This window comes from Pristis pectinata, chromosome 35, assembly GCF_009764475.1.
Source record: "Pristis pectinata isolate sPriPec2 chromosome 35, sPriPec2.1.pri, whole genome shotgun sequence".
Classification (NCBI taxonomy): domain Eukaryota; kingdom Metazoa; phylum Chordata; class Chondrichthyes; order Rhinopristiformes; family Pristidae; genus Pristis; species Pristis pectinata.
In genome coordinates, this window is record NC_067439.1 from 700,367 (window position 1) to 712,155 (window position 11,789).

The 11,789-nt window shown below is 46.0% G+C and overlaps 1 protein-coding gene across 1 annotated transcript; it reads left to right on the top strand.

Moving 5' to 3' along the window:
- The first annotated feature begins 317 nt into the window (after positions 1–317).
- On the top strand, positions 318–1,706 carry LOC127586393 (leucine-rich repeat and fibronectin type III domain-containing protein 1-like protein). Its single transcript, XM_052044320.1, has one exon. The coding sequence runs from the start codon at positions 318–320 to the stop codon at positions 1,704–1,706; it is 1,389 nt and encodes a 462-aa protein (XP_051900280.1).
- The last annotated feature ends 10,083 nt before the right edge of the window (positions 1,707–11,789 follow it).

The window sequence follows — 11,789 nt, forward strand, 5'->3', positions numbered from 1 at the left end:
ATTTTTGCTCAAGGATTTGGAGCAGAGATGGGAGAATAGTTTTCAGATACAGATCAGCCAATCCCTAACTGAATTGCTGGAGAACTAAGTGGCCTCGTCCTCTCCAATGTTCCTTGTTGACCAGCTCACGGATCCACTGGGGAGCTCCATGTGTACATGTGAACAAATGATAAAAGTTTCAGAAGAATCTTCATTTGATTTGAGATGATTAAATGTTGTGTTGTGAATACAGGAGACATTTGTTGGATTTGCCTTAACTATCCTACCAGTAATTGTTTGTTATTCTCTCTTTGTCTAGCCCGCTGGTCTGACTGACGATGGAGAGGTTCCTCTTCTCCCTACTGGTGCTCAGCATGGCCGTGAGGGCCCAGCTTTGCCCGAAGCGCTGCATCTGCCAAAACCTCTCGCCTTCCCTCGCCATCCTCTGTGCCAAAACTGGGTTGCTCTTTGTGCCTCCGTTCATCGACCGGAGAACGGTGGAGCTGCGACTGACCGATAACTTCATCACCACTGTCAGGAAGAGAGACTTTGCCAACATGACCAGTCTGGTGCACCTGACCTTGTCCAGGAACACCATCAGCCAGATCATGCCTCACACGTTTGCGGATCTGAGAGGTCTCCGTGCCTTGCATCTGGACAGCAACAGGCTGACTACAGTTAGGCCCGAGCATTTCAATGGTCTGGTAAACCTCCGACATCTGATCCTCAGCAACAATCAGCTGCATTACATTTCTGCCAACTCTTTTGATGACTTTGTTACATCACTCGAAGATCTGGATCTCTCTTATAACAACTTGGAGAATCTGCCTTGGGAAACTATTGGGAAAATGACAAATGTCAACACTCTCAGCTTGGACCATAACTTGATTGACTTTGTTCCAGAAGGGACATTTTCCAATCTCCACAAGCTGGCTCGATTGGACATGACATCCAACAAACTTCACAAGTTGCCCCCTGACCCTTTGTTTCTCCGAGTCCAAATGTTCGCAAAAACAAAGGGCTCTCCACTATCATCTCTCGTGCTCAGCTTTGGTGGGAATCCTCTCCACTGTAACTGTGAACTGCTCTGGCTGAGGCGCCTTACAAGAGAGGATGATCTGGAGACTTGTGCCTCACCATCGCATTTAATGGGCAAGTATTTCTGGTTCATCCCTGAGGAGGAGTTTACCTGTGATCCTCCACTTATCACTCGACACAGCTCCAAGATCTTTGTCATGGAGGGCCAGAGGGCGATTCTGAAATGCAAAGCAGTTGGGGACCCAGATCCATCCATTCACTGGACCTCGCCAGAAGGACGTCTGATCTCCAACTCGAGTCGAGCCACTACCTATGAGAATGGTACGTTGGAGATCCTGATCGCCACGCCTAAAGACACCGGGACTTTCACTTGCTTTGCCTCCAATGCTGCTGGAGATGCTATGGTTGAGGTGGAGTTGATTGTGAACCCTCTCCCCCATTTTGCCAATAGCACAAATAACATCAAAGAACCAGATCCTGGTTCATCTGACATCACCACCTCTGCCAAGTCTGGTTCTCCTCCTGTTGTCAATGACACAAAGACTCCACAGGACAAGGTGGTCACGGCAACTGACCTCACCTCCTCTTCAGTGCAAATCCGTTGGCCCTCACAACGGCACGTCCCTGGCATCCGCATGTACCAAGTCCAATACAACAGCTCCTCTGATGATGTACTTGTATACAGGTAATGCAACTCTGACCACTCTTATTGTGCCCAGATGGAAATCAGGGCTAAGCACTTAAAATAATTCAGGAGAAGTTTTCTGAGGGAGCCATTAAGGATCCACAATATTGAAATGTAACTCAAACCTGTGCAAAGTACTTGGAGCATGTGAACTGCCCTGTGCCTGTTGGAACTTGATCTGTCCACTAATGTTTTAACCAGGGAGATTCAATTAATGATTTTCACGATTTAAAAATCCTGTTACATTCCTACCATCCAGCCAATGAGAAAGCAGTTCACACATTTAACACCAATGACATAACCTCAGTAATAAGGTCAGTAAGTAAGATATGAGCTGCTATAAGAGATTTTCACTTGGTGCAGTCGAATGGAAAGTCAAGTTTCAATATTTCATGGACAGTTTAAGTTGAATGTTAATACTACTTTCGTCCATCCAGCAAGCAAACTTTGCTGTTTGTGCAAGCCTCCATTGCCACAGGAACAGAGGTTTGTGCAGTTATCAGTATAGCTGTTGTCATTTGGAAATCAGCTAGCAATATGTTGAGCTCTGGAAGCACTTGATCAGTGGGCTACACGATGCAAGCTGACAAGGAGCAATGTGGTAGTGGGTTCAGTTCAACACTTGCCGTTGGGCAAGTGATTCAGAAAATTACTGAGCAGAGGCTTGAGTGCTTCCCTCTGAGGGATGAAGGGGAAGCAGTCAGATCAGAAGAGGGTGAAAAGCATCCCTGTGACACCAGAGCATATCCCTTCCAGGCAAGTTGGTGAGAGCCAGCAGCAGGTCATCCAGAGCTTAGTGCACCTTGCCAATGTTAACTTCAGACTGTTACCTCACTACATCTGCATCAAATTCAACATTATCCCAAGGGCAGAGGGTGGGAAATATGAGGGCAACTGAACAAAGAGGCAAACTAAAGCTGAAATGGTCAACAACAGCAAACCATTTCTGTCCTACAGGGAAGGTCAGCATCACTTACTCTGTATTCTGTTATTGTTTTACCTTGTACTACCTCAATGAGGTGTATAATGAATTGATCTGTACGAATGGTATGCAAGATAAGTTTTTCGTTTTACCTCAGTACAAGTGACAATAATAAACCAATACCAACTGAACCCGCATCTACCACTTGCACTGGCAGCTTGTTCCACACTCGCACCACCCTCTGAGTGAAGATGTTTCCCCCCAGGTTCCCACAAACATTTCACCTTTCACCCTAAAACTCATGACCTCTAGAACTAGTCTCACCCGACACCTGAGTGGAAAGCCTGCATGCATTCACCCCATCTATACCCCTCATCATTTTGTATACCTCTACAAGATCTCCCCTCATCCTCCTGTGCTCCGGGAATAAAGTCCTAACCTATTCAACCTTTCCCTATAACTCAGGTCCTCAAGTCCCTACAACATCCTTGTAAATTTTCTCTGCACTCTTTCAAGCTTATTGATATCTCTCCTCTAGGTAGGTGACCAGAACTGCACACAATACTCTAAATTCAGTCTCACCAACATCTTGTACAACTTCAACATAACATTCCAACTCTTGTACTCAGTGCCCTGATTTATGAAGGCCAATGTGCCAAAAGCTCTCTTTACAACCCTATCTAATTGTGACGTCACTTTCAAGGAGCTATGGATCAGTATTCCCAGGTCTCTTTGTTCTACTGCACACCTCAGAGCCCTACCATTCACCATGAAAGTCTTACCCTGGTTTGTCCTCCCAAAGTGCATCACCTCACACGTGTCTGCATTAAATTCCATCTGCCATTTTTCAGCCCATTTTCCCAGCTGGTCAAGATCACGCTGCAAGCTTTGATAGCCTTCCTCACTGTACACTACACCCCCAATCTTGGTGTCATCTGTAAGTATACTGATCCAGTTTACCACATTATCATCTAAATCATTAATATAGATGATAAACAACAACGGACCCAACACCGATCCCTGCGGCACACCACTAGTCACAGGCCTCCAGTCACAGAGACGACCATCTACTACCACTCTCTGGCTTCTCCTACCAAGCCAATGTTGAATACAATAGCTACTTCATCCTGAATGCCAAGCGATTTAACCTTCTAGAGCAGCCTCCCATGTAAGACTTTGTCAAGGGCCTTGCTAAAGTCCATGTAGACAATGTCCACCACCATCAACCTTCTTGGTAGCCTCCTCAAAAAACTCCACAAGATTGGTTAGACATGACCTAATAATTTACCCATGACTGACATCAAGCTCACCAGCCTATAGTTTCCCGGCTTATTCTTAGAGCCTTTCTTGAACAACAAAACAACACTAGCTATCCTCCAGTCCTCTGGCTCCTCACCCATGGCTAAGGATGTTTTATATATCTCTGCCAGGGCCCCTGCAATTTCTGCACTAGCCTTCCACAAGGTCCGAGGGGACACCTTGTTGAGCCTTGGGGATTTATCCACCTTCATTCACCTCAAGACAGCCAGCACCTTCTCTTCCATAATCTGGATATGGTCCATGACTTCACTACCCTTTTGCCTCAGTTCTATAGTCTCTAGGTCTGTCTCCAGAGTAAAGACGGATGCAAAAAATTTATTTAAGATCTCCCCCATCTCTTTCAGCTCCACGCATGGATGACCACACTGATTTTCAAGAGGACCAATTTTGTCCCTTGCTACCCTTTTGCTCTTAACATAGCTATAGGAACCCTTGGGATTCTCTTTCACCCTGTCTGCCAGAGCAACCTCATGTCCTCTTTTTTGCCCTCCTGATTTCTCTCAAGTGTTCTCTTGCATTCTCTATACTCCTCAAATGCCTCATTTGACCCTAACTGCCTGTACCTGATATGTGCCTCCTTTTTCTTTACCAGGGCTTCAATATCCCTCGATCACCAAGGTTCCCTAAACCTGTTGGCCTTACCTTTTATTCTAACAGGAACATACAGATTCTATACTCTTGTATCACTTCAGAAAGCCTCCTACTTACCAAGCATTTCTTTGCTGAAAAACAGCCCATCCCAATGCATGCCTGCCAGATCCCTTCTGATGCCATCAAAATTGGCCTTGCTCCAATTTAGAATCTCAACCCGGGAACCAGTCCTATCCTTCTCCATAATTATCTTGAAACTAATGGAATTATGATCACTAGACCTAAAGTGTTTCCCTGTACACACTTCTGTCACCTGCCCTGCCTCGTTCCCTAAGAAGAGATCTAGTATTGCGCTCTCTCTAGTTGGGACCTCTACATATTGATGAACGAAACTTTCCTGAACACATTTGACAAACTCTACCCCATCCAATCTCCTTACAGTATGGGAGTCCCAGTCAATATGTGGAAAGTTAAAATCACCAACTATCACAACCTTATTTTTCTTGCAGCTGTCTGCTATCTCTCCATAAATTTGTTCCTCTAAATCCTGCTGATTATTGGGAGGTCTATAATATAGTTCCATTAACATGGTCATTCCTTTTTTTTCCCTCAGTTCCACCCATATTGCCTCAAGTCAACGAGCTCTCCAGTATATCCTCTCTGAGCACTGCCGTGACATTTTCCCTGATGAGTAATGCCACCACTCCCCCTTTAATACCTCCCCCTCTTATCATGCCTAAAACATCAGATCCCCGGAACATCGAGCTGCCAGTCCTGCCCCTCCTGCAATCAAGTCTCACTAATGACTACAACATTATAATTCTATGTGCTGACCCATGCTCTTAAGTTCATCTGCCTTACCTACAATACTCCTTGTGTTGAAATAGCCGCATCTTAGAACATTAGTCCCACCGTGCTCATCAACCAGCTGATTTCTGTCTTTGCTTATCGGCTTAACATCTACTTTCCCCAAAGCCTCTCCACTTGCTGACCTGCCACTCTGGTTCTCACCACCCTGCAACTCTGGTTTAAACCCCCCGAGCACCAGAAAACCTTCCCACATGGATATTGGTCTTCCTCCAGGTCAGGTGCAAACAGTCCTGTTTGTACAGGTTCCACCTGCCCTGGAAGAGAGCCCAATGATTCAAAAATCTGAAGCCCTCCCTGCTGCACCATCTCCTTAGCCACGTGTTAAACTGGACTATCTTCCTATTTCTTGCCTGACTAGCACGTGGCATGGGTAGCAATCCTGAGATCACCACCCTGGAGGTCCTGGTTGTTAACTTAGTACCTAACTCCCTGAACTCACTCTGTAGGCCCTACTCACCCTTCCCGCCTATGTCATTGGTACTGATGTGGACCATGAACTTCTGGCTGCTCCCATCCACACCCCCCACCCCAAAGAACGCTGTGGATTTGATCCGAGACTTCTCTGACCCTGGCAACATACCATTCGGAATTCTCATTCTTGTCCAGAGAATCTCCTGTCTGTTCCCTTGACCAATGAATTCCCTCTCACTGCTGCTCTTCTCTTTTTCCCCTTCCCTTCTGAGCCACAGAGCCAGACTCCGTGTCGGAGACCTGGTTGCCGTGGCTTTCCTCTGGTAGGTCGTTTCCCCCACAATAGTATCCAAAGCAGTATACTTGTTATTGAAGGGAATGGCCACAAGGGTACCCTGCACTGTCTGCCTATTCCCTATCCCACTCTTGACGGTGACTCAGCTACCTGAATCCTCCAACCTAGGTGTGACTGCCTCCTTGTAACTCCTGTCTATCAACTCCTCAGCCTCCCGAATGATCCAGAGTTCATCCAGGTCCAGTTCCCTAACATGGTATGTAGAAAGCTGCAGCGAAAAGCAGTTCTCACAGGTGCAGTCATCAGGGACACTGAAGGTCTCCCTGACTTCCACAGCCTGCAAGAAGAGCACACCACTGCCCTATCATTCCCACTCTCTAACTGTGCAATAACCTTGACCTTACCAGAACCTCACCTTGGCTTCCGCTCACTTTCTCTGCCTCTTTACGCCAAAACCTCAGCTCCCCAATCCAACACTGACCCACTCCAACAATGGCCACTCTACTTGACCCTAACTTCTCTTAATTGGCTGCTGCCAGTTAGCTAATTAACCAATCAATTTTCAACTGACAATTTGCAAATGTGCCTCTTTTAGGTTCCTGCTCAGTGAAACTGAACAGAAAGTCCCGAGACTCACCTCTTTTAAAAACTCGCCCCAAGTCCCGGCTCCTGCATAGTGGAACTAAGTCAATGAATCCATTCAGAATTCAGGAGAATCCTCTTTCCTCAGAGAGCAGGGACAATGTGGAACTTCAGGCCATGAGCCACACCACAGGGAAGCAGGGCATTCAGTGCACTGTATAACCCATCCATATTAATCCGACCTTTCAATACTTGGCCTTCTACGCCAAGGCAGTTTGTGCTCGTCCAGGCACTCTTAAATGTTGTCAGTGACTCTGCTTCCACCACTCTCCTGGGTCGTGTGCTCTGGGTACCTGTCATTCTGTGGGTGAAAAAGTTGACTCTCAGATCCCCTCTAAGTCACATTCTGAGTGTGGTGATGAGAACTGCAAGCAGTATTCCAAGGTCTGACCAATGTTTTATAAAATCAAAGCATAACCTCCCTGCTGTTGTATTCTGTGATCTGACTAATAAAGGCCAGTGTCTCATATGCCTTCTTAACCATGTTATCTACCTGTGCTACCTTCGAGGTCCTTCTGCCCCTCAATACTCGCGAGACCCTACCATTCATGGTCTATGTCTGAGCTTCATTAGTGCTCCCAAAATGCATCACCTCACATTTATCAGGATTAAACTCCATCTGCCATTTCTCAGCCTATCTCACCAACAAATCAATATCACCCTGTAACTTGAGACCACCCTCCACACTCTCAATAACTCCACTAATCTTCATGTCATCTGTGAACTTGCTTATCATGCCTCTTACATCCACATTTAAATCATTCACTTTGTTACCTCAAAAAATTCAGTCTGATTGGTCAGACAGGATCTGCCTACAGAGACAGGTTGGAGCAAGTAGGAAAAATACATTGAAGAGGTTGCTGGATAAACACCGGGAAGAGGGAAATCAAAGGATGTGGGGATAGGGAGAGATGGTAGAAATTGATGTTGGGCACAAACATTGGTATTGAGTGGAGGGGCTGAATGGCCCACTTCTGTGTGGTGAAAACCTTCTAACACTGGAAAATGGGGTCAGGCCCTAACACTGCAGAAACACCGTGAATGATGGAAGGGTTAGGGCTGAGGATTAGACCGGAGCAGTGCTGTGAGTGAGTAACTGCACAGATGCGATCAGCTGAGAGCACCCTCCAGTAATTCTGATTCCAGCAGCATCAGTCCACGTTACAGTAGCAGTGTTTAGATTCCCACATCGCTGAGGTCAAGAGAACTGAGGTCCTGAGCAGCAGCAAGGGAGTACAGGAGGGTCTAGGCCACTCCGCTTAAAGAACACAAACCATACATCTGCAGAAACAAGCAATTAGTGAATATATCCCAGCATGAATGAAGCAAACTTCAGAACAGTGATAATTGTGGTACATATATTAGAGTTAATTGTGGTTTGTATATCTATGTTAATTACAGTTCATAAATCAGTATTAATTGTGGTTTGTATATCTGTGTTAATTGTAGTTTATCAGTGGTAATTGGCTGATGAATTTGACCACAATACAATTGCACTTCAGAGAAAGTGTATCTTTGTACTTGTTGTAGTCCACCTCCACCTGACCCCTAGACCTGCTTCCCTCATCTCCATGGAACACCCACCTTGGACACTGCTGACCCACAATGTTACAACCAACATTTAATTCTCCATTCTTAAGGATGAAGCCTTCAGCTAGTGGTTTGCAGTTCCTGCCTAGATCCTGCAAACCCTGGCGCTCTCTCTATGCTCAATCGATTCCTGAAAATGTACTCCTTGACCCTCAGGTCCCACCGCTCGGTGCTTACTCCTCCCCCTCAGAGACTCCTTGGGAGGTTGTGCTACCTGAACTGAAATGGATTGTGAGTTGGTCCTCTTCTCCCCTGACCCTGCTGTCAGATATTCACATCAAACCACGGAGCTCAGAGGGTCCTGACTGCAGTGTCACTGGGATCACAGCAGAGCTCCGCCTAACATTCTCGCCCCTTTCCATCTTTGATTTTGTTTCCCTTGAGATATGTAATGGCAGGGCTGATACCTGAAGTATGGGACAGCAGCCAGCTCAGCACCTGGAGAGAAGTAACCAAGTTCAGAGGTTTAAATCCTGGGTCCTGATGAAGTGTCTCGACCCAGAATATCAACTGTCCATTTCCCTCCACAGATGCTGCCTGACCCATTGAGCTCCTCCAGCATTTTGTGCACTGCTCCAGATTTCCAGCTTCTGCAGTCTCTGGTGTCTTCAAATCATGGGAGTTGTCAGAGGAGGATAGGATTGAGGAGAGGAGGATGCTGGCAATGAGTCAAGTGCTGGGCATGGTGGAATTAATCAATCCACAATCTGATAAAACACAGGACAAGGAAGAGAGTGTGAAATTGGCAGGCGTGCTCAGACCATTACACAGGACATATGTACAGTTATACAGCATGGAAACAGGCCCTTTGGCCCAACTCATCCATGCTGACCAAGTTGTCTTCTCAGCTAGTCCCATTTGGTTGCATTTGGCCCATATCCCTCAAAACCTTTCCTATCCATGTACCTGTCTGATTGTCTTTTAAACATTGCAATTGTACCCGCCTCTACCACTTCCACTGGCAGCTCGTTCCACACACCCACCACCCACTATGTGGGAAAAGTTGACCCTCAGGTCCCCTTTAAATCCTTCCCTCATCACCTTAAACCTCTGCCCTCTAATTTTAAACTCCCCTACCTGGGAAAAAGACGGTGACCATCCAACTTATCTATGTCCCTCTAAGAACCTCTAAAAGGTCACCCCTCAGCCTCCCTCAGTCCAAGGAAAACAGTCCCAGCCCATCCAGACTCTCCTCACAACTCAAGCCATCCAGTCCCAGCAACATCCTTGTGAGTCTTTCCTGCATTGTCTCTAGTTTAATCACATCCTTCCTATAATATGGTGACCAGAACTGCACACAATACCCCTGGTGTGGTCTCATTAATGACGTGTATAGCGGTAATATGATGTCCCAGCTCTTGCAGTGTCCTGTCTAATGAAGGCAAGGATGTCACACGGTCTCTTCATCACCTTGCCACTTTCAGGAAGCTATGGACTTGTACCCCTATTTCTCTGTCCTAAACACTCTGCCGGGCCCTGTCATTTATTGTGTACATTCTGCCCTGGTTCAACTTCCCAAAGTACAACACTCTACATTCCTAGTTGATCTAGATGCTGTTGTAGCCTTGAACAATCTTCACTGTCCACCACATCATCAGTTTTGGTGTCATCTGCAAACTTACTAACCATGCCACCTACATTCTCATCCAGATCATTAATATAGAAACAACAGGCTCCAGCACCAATCCCTGCAGCACACCACAGGCCTCCAACACTCCACCAAGCCAATTTTGTATCCAATTGGCTTGATCACCCTGGATCCCATGTGATCTAACCTTGTGGACCAGCCTACCATTCGAGACCTTGTTAAAGCTTTGTTAAAGTCCATGTAGACGACTTCTACCACTCTTCCCTCATCATTCCTCTTGGTCACATCTTCAAAAAAATGCAATCAAATTCGTGAGACACGACTCCTCACGTACAAAGCCATGGTGACTATCCCTAATCAGTCCGTGCCTTTCCAAATGCAGGTAGATCCTGTCTCTCAGAATCAACTCCACTAACATTCCCACCATTGATGTTAAGCTCACCGGCCTGTGGGCCCCTGGCTAGTCCTTGCAGCCCTTCATAAATAAAGGCACAACATTAGACACCCTCCAGTTTTCCGGCACCTCCCATATGGCTGAGGAACTGAGAAAAATCTCAACACAGGAACAAGCCATTTGGTCCAACCAGCCCATGCTGCTGTTTATGCTCCACTCAAACCTGCTTATCATTCCTCCTCAAAGTCTATCAGTCTGAGCGACCATTTCCTTCTCTCGTATGTGCTTGTCCATGCTCTCATTGAACGTTTGCCTCAGCTGCTCCTTGTGGGATATACTCACCACACTTTGGGTAATGCAGTTTCCTCTGAGTTCCCTTTCAGATACTTTGGTGGCTGTATAGAAGACCACCGGTTATGTTCTTTACGTGCAAGCACTTTCTCTGCATCCATTTTATCAAAACCCTTTATATGTTCTCTGTTTGGTCACCCTTCCACTATTCTCCAATGTAGATCGATATTCTCTGGAATTTAGAGGAGAGGGATAATCTTATTGAAACAAGATCTTGAGGGGTAGATATAAGGATGTTTTTGTTTGTGGAACGGGCCAGAGTTACAAGGCCGGTCATTGAGGAACTTCTCGAAGATCCTGGATTTTTTTTTTACCTTGGAGGGTTGTGGAAGCTGGATCACTGGGAAATCTAAAGAGAATCTAGATAACTTGTGAAAGATCGGGGAATTGAGGGCTATGGGGAACTGGCACAGAAAAGGCCTGGGACAGATTATCCAAGATCATATTGACTGGTGGGGCAGGCTTGAGGGGCCGAGTGGCCCACCCCTGCTTCTATTCACGTTCTTATAAAAAGACTCAAACTGTCCACCCTTTCCTAATGTGTACAGGTTCACAGTTCTGGGATCATCCTCTCAAAGCTCTGCACCCTCTCCACTGCCACCATTTCTATAATATGATGATTGGAACTGAAGACAGTCCAACCAAGATTCAAAGTCATTTTTTAAATCTACCTACTTTGCCACCCTGGAAGTAAACTCTAGTGCTTGTTTTTTATTGTGTGGCATTACTAACTAGTGACATACATCGACCATTTGGCACATATATACTCTGGTATCTCCGTCCTTCTGTCCCAACAAGACCCACACTTTCCAGTAAGTGACCTCCATATTCTCCCATTAAAATATATTACCTCCTATTTGTCTGTGTTGAGCTTCATTTGCCAATGTTTTGCCTGTTTCTGGAGTCTGTTGCAGCCTCCGTCAGTAATGGCTTCAACCTCAAGCCAGTCTCATCACAAAGTTAGAAACTGTTTTTGACCGAGAATGTGAATAGTGAACGGCAGTGGTGCCAGCACTGAAGCTGTGGAACACCACTTCTTCCTCTGGGAATAACTGGCTAACCATTCTGCTAGTTGTTCTCTGACACTGTGTTCTCTGCATTCATTAGTCTGTA